General features: G+C 43.4%; 1 protein-coding gene across 1 annotated transcript in view; it reads right to left on the reverse strand.

Annotated features, from left to right (window-relative positions):
- Nucleotides 1-23,463, reverse strand: part of ADGRA1 (adhesion G protein-coupled receptor A1) — a 554,873-nt gene that overhangs the window by 279,356 nt on the left and 252,054 nt on the right. Inside the window, exon 7 of the mRNA XM_084845922.1 lies at nucleotides 16,002-16,215. Coding sequence (XP_084702048.1) covers nucleotides 16,002-16,215 — 214 coding nt within the window. The remainder of the gene's footprint in view (nucleotides 1-16,001; nucleotides 16,216-23,463) is intronic.

Genomic DNA, 23,463 nt, shown 5'->3' on the forward strand with positions numbered 1-23,463 from the left:
GTTAGAGTGGCATTTTTGGATCCAGCACCGTGGAGGGAGACAGGAAAGAAGGCAAATGCAGCATGATGGGAGCATGAGAGAGCAAAACAGGATGCTTCCCTTTGAGGCAGGGGTGGACAGATCTCCAGATGTCACAGAATCATGGAATCATAGAATAGTAAGGTTGGAAGGGTCCTACAAGGGCATCGAGTCCAACCCCCTGCTGAGAGTTCTTCTGCCAGTTCCTTTATTACTCTAGGATGCAGTTCATCTGGCCCTGGAGATTTGAACTCATTCAAAGTATTTAGGTGTTCCTTGGCCTATCGATCTCAAGCTGCAATCCTGTCCCTTCAGCCTGTACTTCGCCTTTGCCAGGGGGGTCATAGACCCTCTTTTGGGAGAAGACTGAGCCAAAGTAGGAATTGAGCACCTCTGCCTTTTCTTTGTCATCTGTTATCGTTTTGCCATCCTTATTTAACAGCTGAACAACTATTTCTTTCCTCTGCCTTTTACTATGCACATAGCTGAAGAAAGCCTTTTTGTTGTTTTTAGCATCCCTCGCTAACCTCAGCTTGTTCTCAGCTTTAGCCTTCCTGACACCATCCCTGCAATTCTGTGCTACCTGCCTGTACTCTTCCTTTGTTACATGGCCTTCTTTCCACTTCCTATATGTGTCCTTTTTTGTTTTCAGGTCATCTCTAAGCTTTTTGTGAAGCTACATTGGCTTCTTCTGTTGTCTTCCACCTTTTCTTCTTGTTGGAATTGTTTGTAATTGTGCCTTTTCCTTTTTTAAAAGCTCCCACCCATAGAATCATAGAATCATAGAATAGTAGGGTTGGAAGGGGCCTACAAGGCCATCGAGTCCAACCCCCTGCTCAATGCAGGAATCCAAGTCAGAGCATCCCTGACAAATGGCTGTCCAGCCTCGTCTTGAAGGCCTCCAGTGTGGGAGAGCCCACCACCTCCCCAGGTAATTGGTTCCATTGCCGTATTGCTCTGACACTCAGGAAGTTTTTCCTGATGTTCAGTCGGAATCTGGCTTCCTGTAACTTGAGCCCATTATTCCGTGTCCTGCACTCTGGGATGATCGAGAAGAGATCCTGGCCTTCTTCTCTGTGACAACCTTTCAAGTACTTGAAGAGCGCTATCATATCTCCCCTCAGTCTTCTCTTCTCAAGGCTAAACATGCCCAGTTCTTTCAGTCTCTCTTCATAGGGCTTTGTTTCCAGTCCCCTGATCATCTTTGTTGCCCTCCTTTGAACCCTCTCCAGCTTGTCTGCATCCTTCTTAAAGTGTGGTGCCCAGAACTGGACACAGTACTCCAGATGAGGCCTAACCAGTGCTGAGTAGAGGGGAACTAGTACTTCCCGGGATTTGGAAGCGATGCTTCTATGAATGCAGCCCAAAATAGCATTTGCCTTTTTTGCAGCCACATCACATTGTTGGCTCATATTCAGCTTGTGATCGACGACAATTCCAAGATCCTTCTCGCTTGTAGTGTGGTTGAGCCACGTATCCCCCATCTTGTAACTGTGCATTTGGTTTCTTTTTCCTAGGTGCAGAACTTGGCATTTGTCCCTATTAAATGCCATTCTGTTGTTTTCTGCCCAGCACTCCAGTCTATCCAGATCACTTTGAATTTTGTTTCTGTCTTCCAAAGTATTAGCTATCCCTCCCAATTTTGTGTCATCTGCAAATTTGATCAGCATTCCCTGCACCTCCTCCTCCAAGTCATTAATAAAAATATTGAAGAGCACTGGGCCCAGGACTGAGCCCTGCGGTACCCCACTCGTTACCTCTCCCCAGCTTGAGAAGGTCCCATTGATAAGCACTCTTTGGGTCCGATTCTGTAGCCAACTGTGGATCCACATGATCGTTGTTTCATCTAGCCCACTTCGAGCTAGTTTGCTCATCAGGATATCATTGGGCACTTTGTCGAAAGCTTTGCTGAAGTCGAGGTATATGATGTCTACAGCATTCCCACGGTCTACAAGGGAGGTGACTTGATCAAAAAATGAGATCAGATTTGTCTGGCAGGACTTGTTTTTGACAAATCCATGTTGGCTTCGGGTAATCACTGCATTGTTGTCAAGGTGCTTCCAGATGGATTGCTTTATGATCTGCTCCAGAATTTTCCCAGGGATTGATGTCAGACTGACTGGTCTGTAGTTCCCAGGTTCCTCCTTTTTACCCTTTTTGAAGATAGGGACAACGTTAGCCCTCCTCCAGTCATCTGGCACTTCCCCGGTCCTCCATGATTTCTCAAAGAGAATAGACAGCGGTTCTGAGAGCTCTTCTGCCAGTTCCTTTATGACTCTAGGATGCAGTTCATCTGGCCCTGGAGATTTGAACTCATTCAAAGTAATGAGGTGTTCCTTGACCATATGCCTGTCGATCTCAAGCTGCAATCCTGCCCCTTCAGCCTGTACTTCGCCTTTGCCAGGGGGGTCATAGACCCTCTTTTGGGAGAAGACTGAGCCAAAGTAGGAATTGAGCACCTCTGCCTTTTCTTTGTCCTCTGTTATCATTTTGCCATCCTTATTTAATAGCTGAACAACCATTTCTTTCCTCTGCCTTTTACTATGCACGTAGCTGAAGAAAGCCTTTTTGTTGTTTTTAGCATCCCTCGCTAACCTCACCTCGTTCTCCGCTTTAGCCTTCCTGACGCCATCCCTGCAATTCTGTGCTACCTGCCTGTACTCTTCTTTTGTTACTTGGCCTTCTTTCCACTTCCTATATGTGTCCTTTTTTGTTTTCAGGTCATCCCTAAGCTTTTTGTGAAGCCACATTGGCTTCTTCTGTTGTCTTCCACCTTTTCTTCTTGTTGGAATTGTTTGTGATTGTGCCTTGAGAATTTCCTTTTTAAAAAGTTCCCACCCATCTTGGACTCCTTTTCTCGCTAGCATTGCTTGCCATGGGACCTTACTGATCATTGTTCTGAGTTTATTAAAATCAGCTTTCCTAAAATCCAGGGTACGCGTTTGAGTACACTTGGCTTTTGCTTCCCTTAGAACCAAGAACTCAAGTACAACATGGTCGCTTTCCCCCAGAGTTCCTTTCCTCCAGAGTTCCATCTTGGACTCCTTTTCTCATTAGAGTCGCTTGCCATGGGACCTTACTGATCATTGTTCTGAGTTTATTAAAATCAGCTTTCCTAAAATCCAGGGTACACGTTTGACTACACTCGGCTTTTGCTTCCCTTAGAACCAAGAACTCAAGTACAACATGGTCGCTTTCCTAAAATCCAGGGTACGCGTTTGACTACACTCGGCTTTTGCTTCCCTTAGAACCAAGAACTCAAGTACAACATGGTCTACTTTCCCTAAAATAGCAGTTAGTTCCTGTAACTGCTACTTTAATGTTTTAGACTTCAACTCCCATCATGTCCATGCTGGCAGAGGCTTCTGGGAGCTGAAGTCTGAAACATCTGGAGGTCTAACTTCTGCCTGCCCCTGCGCTAAAGCATCCTCTTTCATCATTGGTTTGACACTTGCCCACCCACACAACAAGCAGTGTGGGAAATCAGTTTGCCTAGCAATTCTTTACCCTCTTTGTAGCTGGGGTGGGGGGAGTTGAATAGGACATACTGCCTTGGAAGTGATGCTGGTTGAGAGGCTGTGCTCAGGGAATTATATAGGGTGGTGCAATGCTGTGGATTCTGGGACAAGGTAAAATAATGATTTTGTGAGTACGCCAAGGAGGTTTCTTCCTACCTGCTCCCATATGGGTAGAGGGGAGGGAGACAGGGTATGTCTGATTCATCCAAAACCACAGGGCCTGTGCAGGGATGATATGAGTAAATCCACCACAGGGAAAGGCTAGGGAGATGAGGATAAAGGAGTCCACACTGAAGGGAGTAATTTAATGAGTTAGTAGGCTGAAAGTTTTGGAATGTGCAGATCCTCCTTTCTACATGTTCATAAACGTTGCTCCTTGAACCCCAAATGACTGGCACTTGCCTCTTTATTACTGAGTCTGTGTGCAAAAGGAATTCCAATGGACAGGAGAAAACGTAAAGGGCCACAAAGTAACTTATTTATCCACAGAATGATTTTCCTGGAAGTATGAACACTGAATAGACTCTTAAATGAAACCCTTTAATGGCAAGAAGCAAACAAATTAAATGAAAGCTTATTTTGGGCTCCTGCAGATTCTTGGCTATACAGCAAATGTTTAACAGCTGCCATTTATCAGAGAGAGATGTTAAATGCAAGTACAATGTGTGTTGTTCTTTCTTTGGATGACACTCTGGATAAAACTCCTCTTCCACGACCATAGTTCGTAAAGGTCATGTCGCAATTTGATATGCTACTGCCACTGCTGTTCTTGCCTCACCTAATCACTCTTCACTCACACATTAAAAGTATGTAGTCTTTAGGGCTGGTTTACATATTTCAGATGCCACACAGAGGATGTTTTATAGCACTGAACGAAGTAAGACTTTTGTGTTAAGTTGCTTGTAACACAGATTAGGATCCCTTCCTTCACCCCTCACCAAGCACTGAAAGCAGACTTCTCTTCTTTTTGGACATTTGCAGTTATGTGATCTCACGCTGAGCCACTGCTGCATACGTTATCCAAGTGAATGATAACGGCTGTCACCCACATGTCAAACATCCCCACTTTTTGCACCCAATTTTTATGCCTCGTACTTTCCTTTGCTGAAACTGCCTCCATAGAATCCCTAAACCATTCTTTAAATCCCGACAGTTCCACGTGCGGTCTGTAGATCTGCCATGATTTACTTTAAAGGGGAAATTGCTGCACACATTGATAGCATTTCCATGGGGTTTTCCCCCTAATAACCCAAACTACAAGAGCGATCTTGAAGACATTTATAGTGGAAAAGCAGGCTATACATTTTAAAAACAACCTTCCTTATTTTATTTATATATAAATAAATAAATAAATAAAAATATTTCAGGGCAGAAACCTTCCCAAGGTGTTAATTCTTGATTTTTACTTGGGGGAAGGATGTAAAACAAGGTGCTGTGTATTTATTTATTTATAATATTTATATACCAGCCTTTATTAGTAAATTCTAGAGCAGTGTACAGAATTTGATAGCAGTCAAATTACCGGACATCGAGCAGTGCAACCGAGGCTGATTTTGACCCCAACCTAGGCTTGAAACCAGATTGGAATGGGTCTAGGTAATCTGTTTCCTTCAAGAGTGCCTGGAGTTAAGCCATCACCACCCTCTCAAGCACCTTAGCCCCAAAGGGGGGGTTGTTACTGGGTGGTAGTTATTATATACCCACTGGATCTAGGGTGAGCTTTTTCAGGAGCGGATGCACTACCACCTCTTGAAGGAAGGCAAGATCCACTCCCTCATACTCCAGACTCACCCGGTCAACCGCCCTTCCCCCAGTTTGCGTGAACCAGCCAAGATGGGCAAGCATCGAGAGGGCATGTGGGCAGCCAAGTCACTACCAGCACCTTGTCCACATTCTCAGGCCCAAAAGCTGGAACTAATCCCACAGATCTAAACTAGATCTGCAACAACAATAGGAGCAAGGTTGTTGTGGAGATGAGCAACTCTACGTTAAAGAAACAACCTGCAGTCCTAACATTGTGGAGCCTTTCTGCATTTACCGCAGGTTCCCAGATAGTGACCACGTGGCTGCTGAGAGGGGAAGTTTTTAATTTTCAATGTTCCATAGATCTCAATGAAACAGCGCCATCAAGTGGCTGTTTTAATAGTGCAACAACGACTATACAAGGTAGGGAAAATCCAGGATATTTCAGTAGTTCATTATCTTGAGATCTTTTTAACATGCAATAACTGGGAAATACTGCTGGATGGGCCCTGGAGGTTGACGATATCATGAAACAGACCCACAAACGTCCGTGAGTGACCCACCACGAGTGCACAATAAAGGCCTTATGTGATGGCGCCCTTTATCTTCAAAGTGCCTTCCAAATTGATAGGGATGTCAGAGAATTCCACCACGGACTGAAATGGGATCAAATTCCCTTCAGTCCGTGCCATGGAATCCTCTGCGGAATGGCACCACGAGGTCCTGTGGAGCCAGCAGTCATGAGGCTTTTTTGTAGGGGTGGACGAAAGTCACTTACCTGTCCTCAAAGGACGTTCGCTGGTCCCCCCGCGAAGTTCAGGCCGGGGGGGGAGGCTTCCCACCTCGGCCCGGCCGAAATTCAGGCCGGGGGGGAGGCTTCCTGCCTCGCCCGGCCGAAATTCCGGCCGGGGAGGAGGCTTCCCGCCTCACCCGGCCGCGAACGCAAAAGTTTTTTTTTAAAAAAAAAACAATGCCCCCTGATAGGCTATGTGACGATTCACGTAGCCTATTTTTTTCTTTCATTGCAATGGCGGCGGCAGCCCCACTCGAACACCCGCCAAACCGCCAGCCGGACCCGCCGCCGGGAGGGACATTCGGCGAAGGTAAGTCCCGTCCCAGGGGGGGTGCGGAGGATTTCTCCCTGAAACTTGTTTGGGGGGCCGAACACGTTGGCGCTCGGCCCCCCGAAGTTTCGGGGAGAAATTCTCCTCCAACCCTACTTTTTTGTCATCAGCACAGAGTCGCAAAATTTTCGTAAAAAAGAACACAAGGTAGTATATTGTGATAATAAATACGTAAGTTTTTTTTAAAAAAATGAATTGTGCTCACCACCTTGTTTGTGGGTGTTCTTTTTCAATTGAAATCCTCCCTCTCCATTTACTTTCAGCCAAAACTAGGGATGTCAGAGAATTTCACCATGAACCTCGGGGAGGCCGAATGCCAGCGCATTCGGCCCCCCAAAATCGGTGGCGGAACGGTCTGCCCCCCCCACCCCGGGACGGGACTTACCTTGGGCGGATTTTCCTGGTGGCGGTGGCTGCGGTTCGGCGGCGGTTTGGCAGCGGTTCTTCCGACCGGCTGCCGCTGCTGCCATTTCCAGTTAAAAAAAAAAAAACATGATAGGCTACGTAAAGATTTATGTAGCCTATCACGGCTAGATTTTTAAAAAACACCGTGATAGGCTACGTAAATGTTTATGTAGCCTATCACGGCTGATTTAAAAGAAAAAAAACGCACGTACGCAAATGGCGGCGCCCATTGTTTCTCTCAACAAAGAGAAGGTTGCTGATCTTTCCCTTCACGCTGTATTTGTACAAGTGTGACTGCTTCAGAAAGAACTTTCCATTAGACTGTCTCTTTTTCTTCATGAGTTTCATAACAGAAGTATGGTGTAGTGGTTAGAGTCTAGCCCAAAGTCACCCAGTGAGATAACTAACAGGATTGATAATGAGTTGGATGTGGAAACACAAAGCTGAGCTGGGGGCAAGTGGGGTGCTGACATGTGTAGGAGGAAGTCACATTGAACTCAATAAGACTTACTTCTGAGTAGACATGCACAGAGTTGGTTCTCCTCTCCATTTTAGCCTCACAACATCAACAGCAACGCTGTATGTGGAGATATAAAGCTTAGCAGGGAGAATAATACCTCGTGCAGGGCTCCGGACCAGCATGGTCATTTTAAAAGGTTTTTGTTTCTTTTAAACAGCATTGCTTTAAACAAAGAGTGCATGGGCACACCCAGGACAGCCTTGTTTTGGGAAGCCCCTAGGAGGAGGAAGTGTTTTGGCTGAAAGTAATTACTGCATGTCTCAGGGCAGGGGGAAAAATACGTAAATATCTACGTAAAGTAGCCTTTCTTACGGAAGTTATGCAAACTCACAGAGATAGCTGGGCACCGGAATTATGGCTGTCGGTATGGATTTATCTTCGTAATTTTCGGAGCGGAAAAAAAAGAGGAGAATTCCGGGGGCTTGTGAACTACAGTACGGAGCACTGGCCGCAAACTGCAGAAGTCAAGCGGCATGGAAGGTACACAATTCGCACATCCCTACAAATTGATCACAGCGAGATTCTGTGGGTTCTAGCCCCTATTCAACAGAGTAAATGTTACCAGACTTTGAACCACATGGAATAACTGTGATGGTCGGCTACTAGAAGATTCAATGGAGGCAGCAAGGTTGGGTAGTATGAAAAATGTACACAGAGCAGGCCTAAGCTACAGGATACAAGAGGTGAACCCCAGGATCGCCTTGCAAGATCACAGAGGATGTGCACAGGCAGATCTCTTACGTCGAATGCTGCTTCATTCACACTTCTAGACACTTTGCTGCTTCCTGCCACTGTTTGAATGTTCATGCAGTCAATTCAGCTCTGAACACATGTTCATGGTGTGGATGAAGTGGAGGGAGCACTAGAAATCCTAGAGGACAAGTGAAATTCAGCTGCTTTTCAGGACTGCTTCCAGCTCTTTAGGCTACTTTACAAGCCCTCCATGAGGAACTTTCTTCGATCCAGCCCATTTCTCTCTCGACCTAATAATCCTGCCCATAACATCCAGTGTAGGTCCCAAGCTGCAACAACAAACCTAAAGCAACAACGTGTCTAACAAATGGAAAACCTACTCCAAAGGTTTGTTAAGTAAAATACTTCTAAGATGATGAATACAAACTGCTAATCTCCTTATGATAGTCTTTGATTATTTGATTGCATGCCTTTGGGAGCAGCTAGAAAAAGGCAGCCAACAGAGTTCACTACACTAATTAATTTTCAAATTATTCTGTGTTGCATCATTGTAATGCAGACTTTCATTTGGCAACTTGGCCTGTTGCTGAAGCTCAGTCTTGCCCAAACTGTACCTAGATGCTGAATTATGTTGTATTCACTAAGGACCAAACCTGTATAGTTTAGTTTCAGAATTATAGCACTTTGAGATGTGGTGTCATGTTGGAGTAAGACCTCACTGCCATCCCTGGCACATGAGGGGCTCAAGGGCAGGCAGTACACATTACCAAGCCTCCTAAAATACCATTCTGGAAAATGTGCCACTTGGGTAGCCTACAGAATTGAGGGAAACAGAGGTCACACCTTCCAGCTCCAGATGTTCCATTATCTCTAGGAGCAGAGGCAGTGATGAGTCCAAACTGAACGCAGATTAGAAGGTTTTATGCTGTTGCTGATTTTATTCTGGGTTAGATTTTTGTTAGACTAGGTTGTTTCTATGGTTTAATTTTTTTTTACTGCAACTTACATTTAGTTATATATACCCTTTCTTCCATTCTGGAACTCAAGAGGGCTACATGTGGTTCCCAGGTGGTCTCCTTTCCAAGCACTGACCAGACTCAGACCTGCTTAGCTTCAGCAAGGTGGCTGCTTCATGTGCCTTCAGACCACATTGTAAATGAGGTGCAGTGCCGGGTATTTTGAATTCTTCTTGGAAAAGTGAGGGAACAGTGAGCTTATACTTGTTCCTTTGGCATTAAACAAATGCACCTTAGGGCTTTATTGCAGTAGCGATCAGCTGAGGTATCAGGATCATGGAGTGGATAAGCCTTTCATTGGCAGCAGGGAGAAAGTACCCGGAGAAGGAAAAAGGGGGTGATGGAAGCTATAGCTCTGTCACAGTTTGCTGGAATGGGGCAAAACTGGGGGTGAGGATGCTCTCAGGGGGAGCCATCAGATGCTGCACTTGAGAACTGGGGATTTTGGCTTCTTCAGGTAAAAGTGCACACATTGGGGAAATGCAGGGAGCTCTAACTCTGTGATAGTTTGCTGGAATGGGATTGTGAATTAGTTACTCTCCATTCAAAATAATGTAGTAGCCGAGGGCAGCCTGGACAGGGGCAAGAAACAAGCATCTCCCATTGGTTGAGCAGCCCCTGCCAGTTTGATGATGTTCAGTTCTACTCCCCTCACCAAACCTGGAAAGTATGTTCCTTTTAAGTGCTATGTGACCAGACCTGTGAATACAATATTTTAAAGATATGGTACACTCAGCTTTTCCTGCTGCATGTCCCTGATGGACCAAAGCCAATTCTATGAAAATCCAGGTAGTACTCCAACACACTTCTCATTCCATTGTTGGGAAGATGCCCCCTGCTCTCAGAGCTAGGGCAGTCATTTACTAAGTCATGGAACGCACCCCCGTCTACCTTGAATAATGTTAGCAAAGCTGGTCTTGTCCAGCATCCTGTAGAAAAGGATGTATCAAGCTATGGACTGCTCTACTGCCCTAATACAAAAGAATAATAAATATAAACTTTAATGAAGAATTCTTCATTGTTGCATACTCAGAGAATGCATACTATGCATTCTATGAGGCAGTAATATTATCACTACTGTCTTTAAAACTGATAGAGCTGCAAATGGTGCCTAATGCCTCATCTTCATTCTCAATTGCCCCAATACAAACCTAATTTTGACTTATGTATTTTCAGCATAAGTCACTATAGATCTTGTGTTGGGTTTTTTTTAATCATTTACCCAGATATCTGTCTTTTTTTCTTCTTTTTTTAGCAGCACTGTCTGATGTGGCAGGACAGCTGTCCTTTTACTGAGCCAACTTTATATCTGTCTACAAGTATTTACGATTTCTATTGACAGTTGTTCCACATTCTGGATTGTTATTGGCCATTAAACAATATTTATATCACACAAAAACAAGATCTGGCCTTTGGGTGCTTGAGCCATTTGCGCTGGCCACTTTTCATTCATTTACCAAGTTTCGGCAGCTCAACAAAGAACATCTATTCTGCTAGACATGTCCCTCTTGACTGAACTTTGATCACTTATCCCACAAATGCTGGTTGTTTTAATTTTTTATTGGATTGTAATGCTTGACATTTTTTTTTTATCTTGCTAGCAGACCTTCAATGCAGACCATCAAAGACAGGGTGTATAACACATCTTTCATATTTCTTTAGGTGCATATTATAGTTTCTCCATTTCAAATCTGTACAAAGGACTGTCATCTCTGAGACATGATATATTGTCAGTTTTGTTGACAGCCTGCTAGCACAAAGCTCGAATAGCCTGTGAAGATGCTAACCCAAAAACCTGGCATGCCTTTAATATTATCGACTATGGTTCCTGACTTGGAAAACCATCAAATGTGCTGCAAAATATAACATGACTAACCTCTTTAATGTTTATTGAAATAATTATCCTTGCCTGAGCAGTCACAGTTGCTGGAACTGGTTGAAAGAGCACTCTATTTTTCCTCTACTAGAAAGAACAACTAAAACTTCATTGTACCTGAGAAACTTAAGGACGTATCAATATGGACAAATAATACCACACAACCCTTTGCAACAACATGACTTTGGCAAGGTCTTGTTATCTTTGATCAAGAGCTCTCTGATCACAATTCTTATTACAGTTCCCTATCACTGGGAAGCAAGCATCATTTATTCATATAGCTGTGATGGACATGGAATCAGCCTTGGAGCATGTAGGTATAAAAAGCTGCCATTCTTCAGTGGCAATGGTGTCTTTATCTCTCTCTTGTACACGCGACACACATCTTGTTTTCAGCTGATACGCATGGTGAGATTAAATCAGAGGTGCTGTTTTTTAAACCTGTGATTTATCATAAGATAGGGCAAGCTAAATTCTTAACTATTCCTGTTAGTCCTTTGGAACAGATCTCTTCAAAAAATATCACAATCTCACAGAGCCATGCCAAGTTATCAGCCACCAAGTTGGCTATTGGCTTGCCCTTACCCCACTCTGAAGCAAGCTTATTTGGTCCGAGGAGGCCCTGGTAAATTGAAAGTTTGGTAAAAACAACAAAAACTTCAGCACTGTGGCCTTATTGTTAGACAGAGTGAGGCAGCCGTCTCAGGCACCTGACTTTGGGAGCCATGAAAGGGCAGCAAACTGTGTTATTTAGGGCAACATTCTTTTGAGATAGTCACCGGCCTCCTTAACATTTGCTGTTCTGCATAAGGCAGCAAAATGTCTTGGGCTGGCCCTCTACAGCATTGCTTGTAAGGAAAAGGGGATGAGAGGAATTGTTTTAAGTCAGAGGTGCAGAACTATAACCAGTTGGGGGCCTGAATTGCCCCCCTACCAAGCTCTCCATGGGACAGATGACATCAGTGGGACATGGATAGGCCCACTGTCATCACTGCCCTGCCCCCAGCCATTTTGCCTTTCTCTGTGCCAGCCCAGCCCTGTGCCACACACCTACATCTGGATTCAACCTATTATTACATATTCTAGATGCATGGCTGCCACCATCTATATTGCAGAATATTGTTTTATATTTGAGAACTTTCAGTGAGAAGGCCACATTTTTTAGGGATAGAATACTGTGTTAACACAATATTATTTATTTATTACCTTTATTTATTGTTCCTGTGTTAAAATATTACCTATCTATATTTCCTAATACCAATATAATTTCGTGAAGAACTGCATATAGATATGAATGCCAACATACCTATTAGCAAAAACAAAAATGTGCCAACATACCTTCATAACCATTGGTTATGAAATGGTTTGCTCTTCTCAATACCCATGTAGACTACTTCATGCATTATGGCAAAGGTGGGGCCTTGTATTTCCACAATGGACTAGCCATGTACTTTCCACAGTTTTCAAAGGCAATAATGTATTTGAAAGCACATGGTAGTCAAGCGTTCAGAGACTTCAGCTAATCTCAGCTCCTGGGAGCATGTCTACTGCATATGTCAGATAAACACATTATTTTCAAATCTTATAGAAAATACATGGTTAACTAACGGTTGAAATACACCATTACAATGACTGTAGGAAATTAGTTCCTTATTATATGTATACTTTCATATGTGACTATAAAAACTATGTAAGAATAATTTGAAAAGTTCAACTTAATTCAAATAATGTTGTTATTGGCCAAACACAGAAAATGTGAGCTAGGAACAAAATTGAAAACATATTCTTGAGTCTCCCATATGGAAACAATTGCTGCCAAGAAAAATGTCATGGGGCAGAACATGGCTTTATAAATTAGTTTCATTAGCACAGTCAAAAATGTTTAGGTCGGGGTTTTACTCCCATATCTTAAGGAAAGTTAGTAATGTGCTTGAATATTTTACCTTTACAAAGTAAAGATAATAAAATTGGAATGTTTATACAGGATAATTGTGTTGAATTGAAAATGCATGTCCAGAACAATCAGGTTATATGGACACATTTAGTAATTCTCTTAAAATATGCAGTAGGTAGCTTTGGAAAGACTGAGCATTATGCCTGTGCTGAAAGGTCACTTCAAAAACACCGCTATATGTATTGTTAAACACCGGAGTGCCGAATACTGCTGTAGTTTCTATGACAACATTTACTCTGATAGTTACACACACATTAGTTTGATGATATAGACAGCTATAGTTAAGGCTGAGCAAATATGGCCCTCCTAAATTCACAGGCCTGTTTAGCTGTGTGTGTGCGTGTTCTGCAATTCTTCTGGGAACCCAGCAAACAGGAATGAGGTGTTCACCCAAACCCCCAAAAGGCCCATTGTACTGGCCCTTCCCTCCCTGACTCTGGTTGATGGATATTATTTTTGCAAGGCTCACAAACACTGCAGTTATTCAAAAGTTTGAGTTATGCTGGATACTTCGTCTTTTAAAATACAGTCAGCATAATTTTCAACAGCAATGCTATTTCACAATATTGTATTGCATGTGAGATATATGCAGTAACTGCATGAGTACTGAAAGGGCAACAACAACAACAATGAAAAAGCCCTGTTAAAACTTCACATTTGTTATAAAGCTACGGAAAATTTGATCGCATCTGCATGTTTAGTTTTATGATGTTGCAAAGGAAAAATGGGAAGGGAGGGCAGGATTCCCCAGTAATTTAAGCAGCAGGTGGCTGATATAACAAATTAAACAATCAGCACTGTCTTATACATATTGATTAGGGCTGTGCAGGGACCCCCCAACCCACATAGCTGGGTGGGCAGCTGTCCAGATTGGTCTGAAGCGGTCTGAAGAGCTTCAGATTGATCTGGCCCACTTCAGGCTCATCACAACCCACGCTAGTACTGGACCGATTCTGTCCGAATCATCCCGATCCACTTTGGAATTCGGAATTCAGACCGAAGCAGCACACAGCCATAATATGGATTTTTTTAAAAATTGTGATTCAGTTAAAATCTTGAAATATTAAATACACCCCCCTTTTGATCTTTTTAAAAAGCATCAAGTCAATTTTGTATACTGTAAAATTTTGTATACTGTAACATTGCTGCATAATAAAGGATAAAATTCAACAGTATATCTTATCATTTCAATATCCTACAGATGAAAAAGGAACTAGATAACACTTGTTCCATGATATAAAATAAACACACAAAAATTAAAGCAACCTGGTAGGGCTGCATAGCTCTGGAACTGTGATGTTCAATATGAACTTCATAAAGCATGTGGATTCAGGCGCTGAACACATTAATTTTGGTTGCTGCCAATGCATGTGGCTTTGAGAATTGGGCTGCCTAGGCATTACTAGCAGGTGCAACAGCAGGACTCTTCCACATCTTTCTACCCAAGACATCTCATATGGATTGAACTAAGCAAGAAGAAGATACATTAAGAATGAATTTTAAACCCCACAAAGTTCTAAATGATGCACAACAATTAGTTTTGTTAATGCCTCCTCATTTTGACAATTCCAGCAGTACTTCTGGTAAAATGGCATTAATGGAAGAATGGTTTGTGGGTCTAAATCGATTACAGAGATAAAGGAAAATAAGAAGGCTTGCACAAGCTAACAGGACCAGTTCCAGGTTTTTGTAGGTCCCAGCTAGGTTACCATTAGTGTCCCCCTCCCCCAATATTGTTGACTGCAACTCCCATCATGTCTCACCATAGGCTATGCTGGAGAGGGCTGATGGGAGTTAAAGTTCAACAACAAGTTGCCCACCTCTGCTTTATAGGAATGTGCGACTCACTCAGCAAAATTCAAGCCTTAAGTCCCCCGATTTCCACCTTGGACCTTGTTCCAACTTGTGTCCATCTCAAATCGCAAGCTTTGTTTTGTGTACAAAAAATTCATCCATATTTTTGTATGCATTTCCCACATTTTTGCATCAATTGTAAGCATTTTTGGAATGTACACATTTTTGTCCCATTGACTAAAGTGTTTATGCACATATCTCAAACGTACACATTTTTCCTGCAAATTTTCAAATGTATGCATTTTGAGAATGCAATTTTATAGCACAAATTACATTGCAAGCTCGGAAATTATGGACATCAGACCATCGATTGTGTTTGAGTCCATGTTTGGTTCTGTGGCCCCATTTTTCAGATGCAACTGAAACGCAACTTGAAAAATCTGTAATTTTTCAGATGCAACGCAACTGTAGCCCCATTTTTCAGATAACATGTAGTGCCCAAGTAGTCTCATCAAGAAAGCTTGCAGAGCAAGATTCAACAGTAGATTCATATTATTGCCTTCACACCATTATCATGGCCTCTGTATGTGTATATTTCTTTATTTAAATAAATAGTATCCATTATGACTGTAACACATAACCAATGAGAGATGTTTTGTCAACAAACTCACCCATAATTCTAGTTTAAACCCTTAAAATGCTATCATAAAAATCACACAAAAAGCAAAGGCAGCCATGTTGGCCATAAGAAAAATCCCTGATGACAAGAATTGGAACTCTCAAGCTTACAAACAAATTTTTGTGACCTTTCAGTCGGCCTACACTAATATGGATTTTCGAATCATAAAATTAGTGAGCCTTCTGTGGAAATCTTTGCCCTTCGGGTTACTATATTTAAATGAAACTTTCCAGCAGACATTTGACGCATGAGGGTGCAGAACTGTAATTCATTAGCAAATGAACTGAGTGTTCCAGGAATCATTCTGAAGAGAAGTTACTCCCTTCACACATCATACCTCTGTTAAGCACTTAGGAGTGTACAAACACCTTTGGGTTATCTTTCAAATACACCTTTCCAATAACCAAACCTATATTTAACATTACCTTACAGTGCAGGTAGTTCCCAAATTCACCAAGTGAATGGGGGGAAAAAACCTAGTAATAGTCTAGTAATATTTAGGTCCCAGTTCATACTTGTAGAAGTGTCAGCATCTCAGAAAGATGGTTTCTTAAATATTTATCTACCTATCTCATGATGGGAGCAAACCTTTCCAGTCACCACCATTCACTATATTGCTAAAATCATATTCTATAGAATATACAACATATCAATACAGTACCGTGTAATTAGACTGCAGTCATGTGTTATGCTGTCCTCCACAAACACGCCGCTTTCATCATCAGTTTCAACTAGGCGACCATCAAGGTACCAATGCACTTGTGTAGTATTATCAAGGTATGTTGCTGTGCACTGAAATGGCAAGCGGTCGCCATTAAAAACCACCTGTTTCTGAGATGGTATCAAGTCAAAAAGAGGCAGCTCCAACGGTCCAGCTGTAGGTGGGAGTAGAAAGAAAACTATTTATTTATCCCAAAGTCAATCAAGAGGATAAATATCTTTCTCCTTAAAAATAAAAAAGTTAGCAGTACTAAATTCAGCAAATATACTCATGAACAATTTCTTCTTTACAATGCATCTGTACTCAGAAGATCCAATGAGTTCAATGGGGCTTACTCCTAGGTAAGTGGTTATAGGAATGCAACCTTCTTTTCTTTTAACAGAATGCCAATATATTAATATTTTTAATGCATATGGTATTTTATCTATCCCGGCTTCAATGCCCCATTTAACTCCATTGTTCATCCCCAAGAAGAGAAAGGGGTCAACAAATACAGTTGCCAGGTGTCTATCAGTGACCTTAAATCTCTTTCTGGTGACCACCTGTTCCTGGTTGTACAATAAAAAGTGAAAGACCCCTCCCCTACGTTCTGCATGAACTGCTGAAAACTTGAATAGGTACAGATATGAACAGCAAAGGTGAAGGCCAGCCTGTGTATTGCTCCATCTCTTGGTCACACTGCAGCATGGTCAAAAGAAGCCAGGACATTTATCTGTACTACTTATTTTAAAAGCTGCCCTGAGCCTCACTTACAGAAAGGATTTCTGTACTGGGCTAGTGCCACTGTGTACAATAAACTGATAATGTTCTTTTAAAAACCTGACACAAAAACCACATGAAAATCTGCCAGATGCAGATTAATCACACAGCTTTAAACAGGCAAGACAAAATACAGGCTATGAGATGCATTGTACCTTTCAAATTAAATCACAACTTTACTTGAGCTAACCAGAACTCTGACTTATTTTTAAGCACCTAATACAAGTTATGGTTGGAAAAAAGAGGTTTCACAGATTCATCATGTCTATTGCTTCCATATATAGACAGATATTCACTCCTGTAGATATGAATTTGTGGGAGGTTTACATTTGGGCCATTTACTTGTTAACTACAATCAACAATGGAGAAAAACACACCATGCCTTCAGTTATGCTAAATAGGGATTTATGGATTGTGTAAACTCAGTTCTGTCTGTGTTTTATGGATTGTCAGGTGTCTTTCGTTCCATCAGCAGCCCATCAACAGAATTGGATTTTTTTGTTTTTGTTTCCAAATTTGCTCAAATGCACACTTACAAAAATGTGCGAATTCCCCCCAAATGCACATTTTCACACTTAAGCCTGTGAGGGAAATGCATATTTTTGGCCATTCTTTGATTTTGTGTATTTTTCTATGACGAAATTTGCACAAAATTCAGGAAAGTTAGAAAACTGGTCCGCAAGTCTGCAGAATCCACCCAACAGGAGCAAAGCCAGTACACTGCAGAATCCAAAGGGACTCAGTGCAACTCAGTGGCAGAGCACATGCTTTGCACGCAGAAGGGCCCGGGTTTAATACCCACAGCTCAAGGCAGGGCTAGGAAAGACTCCTGCCTGAAACTCTGTAGAGCCATTGCCAGTCGGTATTGACAATACCAAGCTAGAGGGACCAATGACCCAATTCAGTATAAGGCAGCTTCCTATTTTCTTCCTGTGTTCCGGAGGAGCTGAAATGCTTGCAATTCATATGGGTGTAACTGTTATCAAACTGTGTGACTGGAGGGTACAGATAACTGGCTTTCTTCAAGGTGACAGCAACCACATGGTAAATGGTTCTTAGCACTGGGCAGTAGCTGAAGCAGAGATATAATGAGTACTAGCAGGATTTGAGCCAACATTGTCAGGGAGCTTCCTAGAAGTTTACTAGAAGACAGCAACACACAGTAAGAATAATCCCAAAGAACAGGGTCCTTCACTTTTTGAGGTATCCATTCAAGAGGGTGGAATGCTGGGTAGTATATGCAGAAACCAGTGAGGATCCAGGAAGGAAACCAAAATTAGCTGCTGCCAAGGGACAGATCCAGATCTGATGAGCAAAGGGCTGGATGTGCCTGATCTCATCTGATCTTGGAAGCTAAGCAGGGTCAGCCCTGGTTAGTATTTGGATGGGACTGCCTGGGAATCAGGCTTCCTGCACTGAGCAGGGGGTTGGACTTGATGGTCGGTCTTGTAGGCCTTTTCCAATCCTGTGATTCTGTTATCTGGATGTATTTACAGCAAAGAAAGACCAGGTCAAGCAAAGCATTGGGTGGTTTGGAGTGCGACCATGCTGGTGCATGGAGAGAATACTGTCTCTTTTCTTTTTTTCTTTTCTAATTTTTATTGATTTTCCATTTCAGCATACAACATAATACATAATTCAATCAGCCAATCATCCATATTCTCCATACAAATTCATGTGTGAGTATGCTTCTGTCTTCTTAACTTTATTCCTTACTGATCGACTGACTTTATACTCTCTTTAAACTATAACAACAACAGGTCTGATATTATTTGTTTGTTATTTTATCTCCAGAGAAAGTATTCTTTAGGTTAAATGTTATTGCAACCATAGGTTATTAAAAGCAGTTGGGACCTGTGTTGATGCTGTTATTTTGTTTGAATATGTGGTAAAACACTGCCATTCTGTTACAAAAGTGTCTTTTTTCTTTTGCCCTCTTAACATTCTCAAACATCGGGTATGTTTCTCTGAGAGTGCTATTTCCCATGCTGTGTTGTACCATCTCCTTATATTTAAGCCTTTTGCCTCCTTCCAACATTTGGCTATCAGCATATGTGCTGCTATTAAAAAAATATTCTGTTTGCTTTTTATATAACAAAGTTTGATTTTGACCATCAAATTTGTTAAGTAATGCCAATTCTGGTGTTTTAACTACTGTTGTTTCAATTATGATAGATATTTCTTGAAAGATTTCCGTCCAAAATCTTTGGATACGATCACAATCCCACCACAAATAAGCACAGATTCCCTGAACTCCACAGCTTCTCCAGCACAGTGGTAAGACTTATCTATCTCTGCTATTTCAAATGGCATTAAATACTATTTTTGTAATATTTTAAGCAATATCTCTGTACATTTAACTGACGTAGCTTTAAAAGGGAATTTTCCCCACATTTTTGCCAGGTATTCTTGACCTATTTTAATGTTCCAATCAGACTCCCAACAAATGCATAGCCCTTGTCGCATCTCTTTTCATTCTATTCTATACTCACTGATAGGGATGGCGGAGAAATCCTCCATGGACCCCAGTGAGGCAGTCCATGGAGGATCAGAAGACTTACCTCCACCTCCCGGAGGAATCCTCAATGGCCAGATCCTCCCCGTTGGCTGGCTCCGAAGCGCCAGCGATACAGCCACCATTGCCGTATTGCTGGCTGGACTGATTGACTACCGACACAAGTGCTGTTCGCTATGCCATTTGCGGCCGTAAAGGTCTTATTTTAAGCTTAATGCAGCCATTTGCGGCTTGGTCTTTCAGGGGGAGTGCAACTCCATCTAAAACCAGTTGTGAACCTCCATCTGAAGTAGTTGGTTTCCCAACCCACAGTACCTCATCTGGATTAAGTTTCACCTTGTTCACCCTCATCCATCTAGGGATGTCAGAGAACCCAGGGAGGCCGAATTCCAGTGAATTTGCGTCCCCGCTCTTCGCCATGATAGGCTACATAAATATTTACGTAGCCTATCACGGCTCAGCGAAGGGACGCAAATGGCGGCCGCTATTCTGGCCGCCATTTGCATCTGCAGACCTGCTGCAGCCGGATATCCGGCTGTGGATGCACCCAGCCAGTGGCTCCGCGGAGTTGCCACGGAGCGGAGCCGGCCGGGGCGGATTCCGGGGGAGGGACAGAGCGCCTCCCCCCCCACCACAGATGCCACTTACGAAACAGGTAAGTGGTTTCGTACATCCCTATATCCATCCCAAAACAGCCTCCAGACACGGGTTCAAGAGTTCCACAGCCTCCCTGGGATGTGCAGATGGAAATGAGAGATAGAGCTGAGTATCATCTGCATATTGATGACATTTCAGCCCAAACCTCCTGATGACTTCCCCCAGCGGTTTCATGTAGACGTTAAAAAGCATGGAGGACAAGATAGAACCTTGAGGCACCCCACAGGCTAATGGCCATGGGGTGGAACTGAAGTCCCCCAGCACCACTTTCTGAGACCACTCTTCCAGAAAGGACCATAACCACTTTAAAACTGTACCTCCCAAGCCCAATCCAGATAAACGATCCAGAAGGATACCATGGCCAACAGGGTAGCACTCCCCCCGCCCATCCATTCCCCAGTGTAAGTCATCAACCAGGGTGACCAAGGCTGTTTCCATCCCATAACCAGGCCTGAAACCTGATTAGGATGGATCTAAATTATGTATGTATGTATGTATGTATGTATGTATGTATTTATTTTTATTTCATTTCTATACTGCCCAATAGCCGAAGCTCTCTGGGTGGTTTACAAAAATTAAAACCAAATAGCACACAAATAAAACAATTTAAAATATATAGAACATTAAAACCACAATATAACAATAAAACCACAATAAAACCTAGCAGCAGTGCAGGAATTTAAAATACAGATTTAAAACAGCAAGCTAAAAGTCTAGAAAGCTAAAATGCTAAAATGCCTCGGAAAATAAAAAGGTCTTCACCTGGTGCCAAAAGGAATATAATGTAGGTGCCAGGCGAACCTCACTAGGGAGCTCATTCCACAGCCGGGGTGCCACAGCAGAAAAGGCCCTCCTCCTAGTAGCCACCCGCCTCACTTCCTTTGGCAGGGGCTCACGAAGAAGGGCCGCTGAGGAAGATCTTAAGGTCCGGGCAGGCACATATGGGAGGAGGCGATCCTTCAGATAACTTGGTCCCAAGCCATTAAGGGCTTTAAATGTTAATACCAGCACTTTGAATCGGGCCCGAAAATGGACTGGCAGCCAGTGCAGCTGAAAAAGTACTGGTGTAATATGAGCTCGCTGGCCAGTCCCCGTTAACAATCTTGCTCCTCTATTTTGGACCAGCTGAAGTTTCCGGACCGTTTTCAAAGGCAGCCCCACGTATAATACATCACAGTAGTCCAGACGAGAAGTTCTCAGAGCATGGATAACTGTAGCTAGGCTATCTCTGTCCAGATAAGGATTGGTATACCAGCCTAAGCTGATGAAAAGTGCTCCATGCCACTGAGTTCACCTGTGCCTGAAGTGACAGTTCTGGATCCAAGAGCACTCCCAAACTACGAACCTGATCCTTTAGGGGGAGTGCAACCCCCTCCAGAACGGGTTGAATATCACCTAGCCAGGCAGATGAACCACCCACCAACAGTACCTCCATCTTGTCTGGATTGAGTTTCAGTTTATTGGCCCTCATCCAGTCCATTACCGTGCCCAGGCACTGATTCAGAACAGCCACTGCCTCACCTGGGTTTGATGAGAAAGAGAGGTAGAGCTGGGTGTTCTCCGCATATTGATGGCAACTCAGCCCACACCTTTGGATAACCTCCCCCAGCGGTTTCATGGAGATGTTGAACAGCATGGGTGATAAAACCCTGTGGAACCCCATGGCACAAATGCCATGGCACAGAGCAATAATCCCCCAGCACCACCTTCTGGAATCGGCCATCCAAGTAGGAGCGGAACCACTGCAGTGCAGTGCCTCCAACTCTCAACCCAGACAACCTATCCAGAAGGATACCATGGTCGATGGTATTGAAAGCCACTGAGAGGTCCAGGAGAATCAACAGGGTAGCACTCTCCCTGTCCCTCTCCCGGCAGAGGTCATCCCACAGGGTGACCAAGGCAGTTTCTGTTCCAAAACCAGGCCTGAAGCCCGATTGAAAGGGATCTAGATAATCTGTTTCATTCAAGAGTGCCTGGAGCTGTCCTGTAACCACCCGCTCAAGCACCTTGCCCAGGAAGGGGATGTTGGCCACTGGCCTATAATTGTTAACATCCTCTGGGTCCAGGTTAGGCTTTTCCAGGAGTGGTCTAATTACTGCCTCTTTTAAAGCGACAAGCACCACTCCCTCTCTCAAGGAGGAATTTACAACCTCCTGGACCCAGCCGGACATCCTCTCCTTGTTTGATTTAATAAGCCATGAAGGGCAAGGGTCAAGCGCACAAGTGGTCGATCGGACTTGGCCAGGCACCTTGTCTGCATCCTCAGACCTCAATAACTGAAACTCATCCAATAAAACTGGACCAGATGGTGCTCTGAACGCCTCTACCAATGGAACTTCTTCATTAATCGTGGTGTCCAATTCATGACGAATCTGAGCGACTTTATCTTCAAAGTACCTTGCAAACTCATCACAGCATGCCACCGAGGGTTCCACCATCTCTCTCCCTGGCCCAGAATGTAACAGGCCACGAACCACTCAGAAAATCTCTGCTGGATGACACTGAGAAGATGCAATGCTGGTGGAAAAGAATTATCTCTTTGTCACCCTCTCCGCCACAGAGTAGGCTCGATAGCGAGCTCTTACCTGTGTTCGGTCAGACTCAGCACGAGTTTTCCTCCACCTGCGTTCTAGCCGTCTCCCCTCTTGCTTCATTGACCTCCGCTCAGGTGTATACCAAGGAGCTGGCCAGGCTCTGCTCAGAGGGAGAGGGTGTTTGGGCGCGATCGTGTCAACCGCCCAAGTCATCTCTGCATTCCACAGAGTGACCTGGGCTTCGACAGGAGCACCAGCCATAATTACTTTCATCCAAAACGGCTTGGAGTTGTGAGGCCACCACACACTCTAGCACCTTGCCCCAAAATGGCATTTGACACAGGGCAGTAATTAACTGGAACCATGGAATCTAAATTTGGTTTCTTCAGCAAGGGCCTCACCACAGCTCCTTTCAAAGCTTCGGGGACCTTGCCATTTCTCAAGGAGGCATTTACCACCTCCGAGGTCCAGATATCCAGCCCGGCTCTGGCAGATTTCACAAGCCAGGATGGACAAGGATCTAAAGGGCAAGTAATAGGCCTCAGTCCTCTCAGCAGTTTGTCCACATCCTCAGGTTGCACAAGCCAAAAGGTATCAGCCCTGTCCATACCAGACTCTGTTAAAATAATGTCATCCAAGTCAGCGCGAATGTGAGCGATTTTATGTGCAAAGTGTCTGGCAAATTGTTCACAGCGAGCCTTTGAGGGTTTGAGTTCTTGTGTTCCAAGGCCTATACCCAAGAGGCCTTTAACCATATATGAAAGAGCTCTGCTGGACAACACTGAGCAGATGCGATGGTGGTGGTGAAGTAGGATTTCTTCGCTGCCATCACCACCACAGAATAAGATTGCAAGTGGATTCTTACCTGTGTTCGATCATATTTGTTCCAAGTCTTTTGCCTTTTGCTCTCTAATCATCAACACAGTTGTTTCATTGC

This window comes from Heloderma suspectum, chromosome 3 (assembly GCF_057233095.1).
Source record: "Heloderma suspectum isolate Gila_16-S chromosome 3, 16-S_ref, whole genome shotgun sequence".
NCBI lineage: Eukaryota > Metazoa > Chordata > Lepidosauria > Squamata > Helodermatidae > Heloderma > Heloderma suspectum.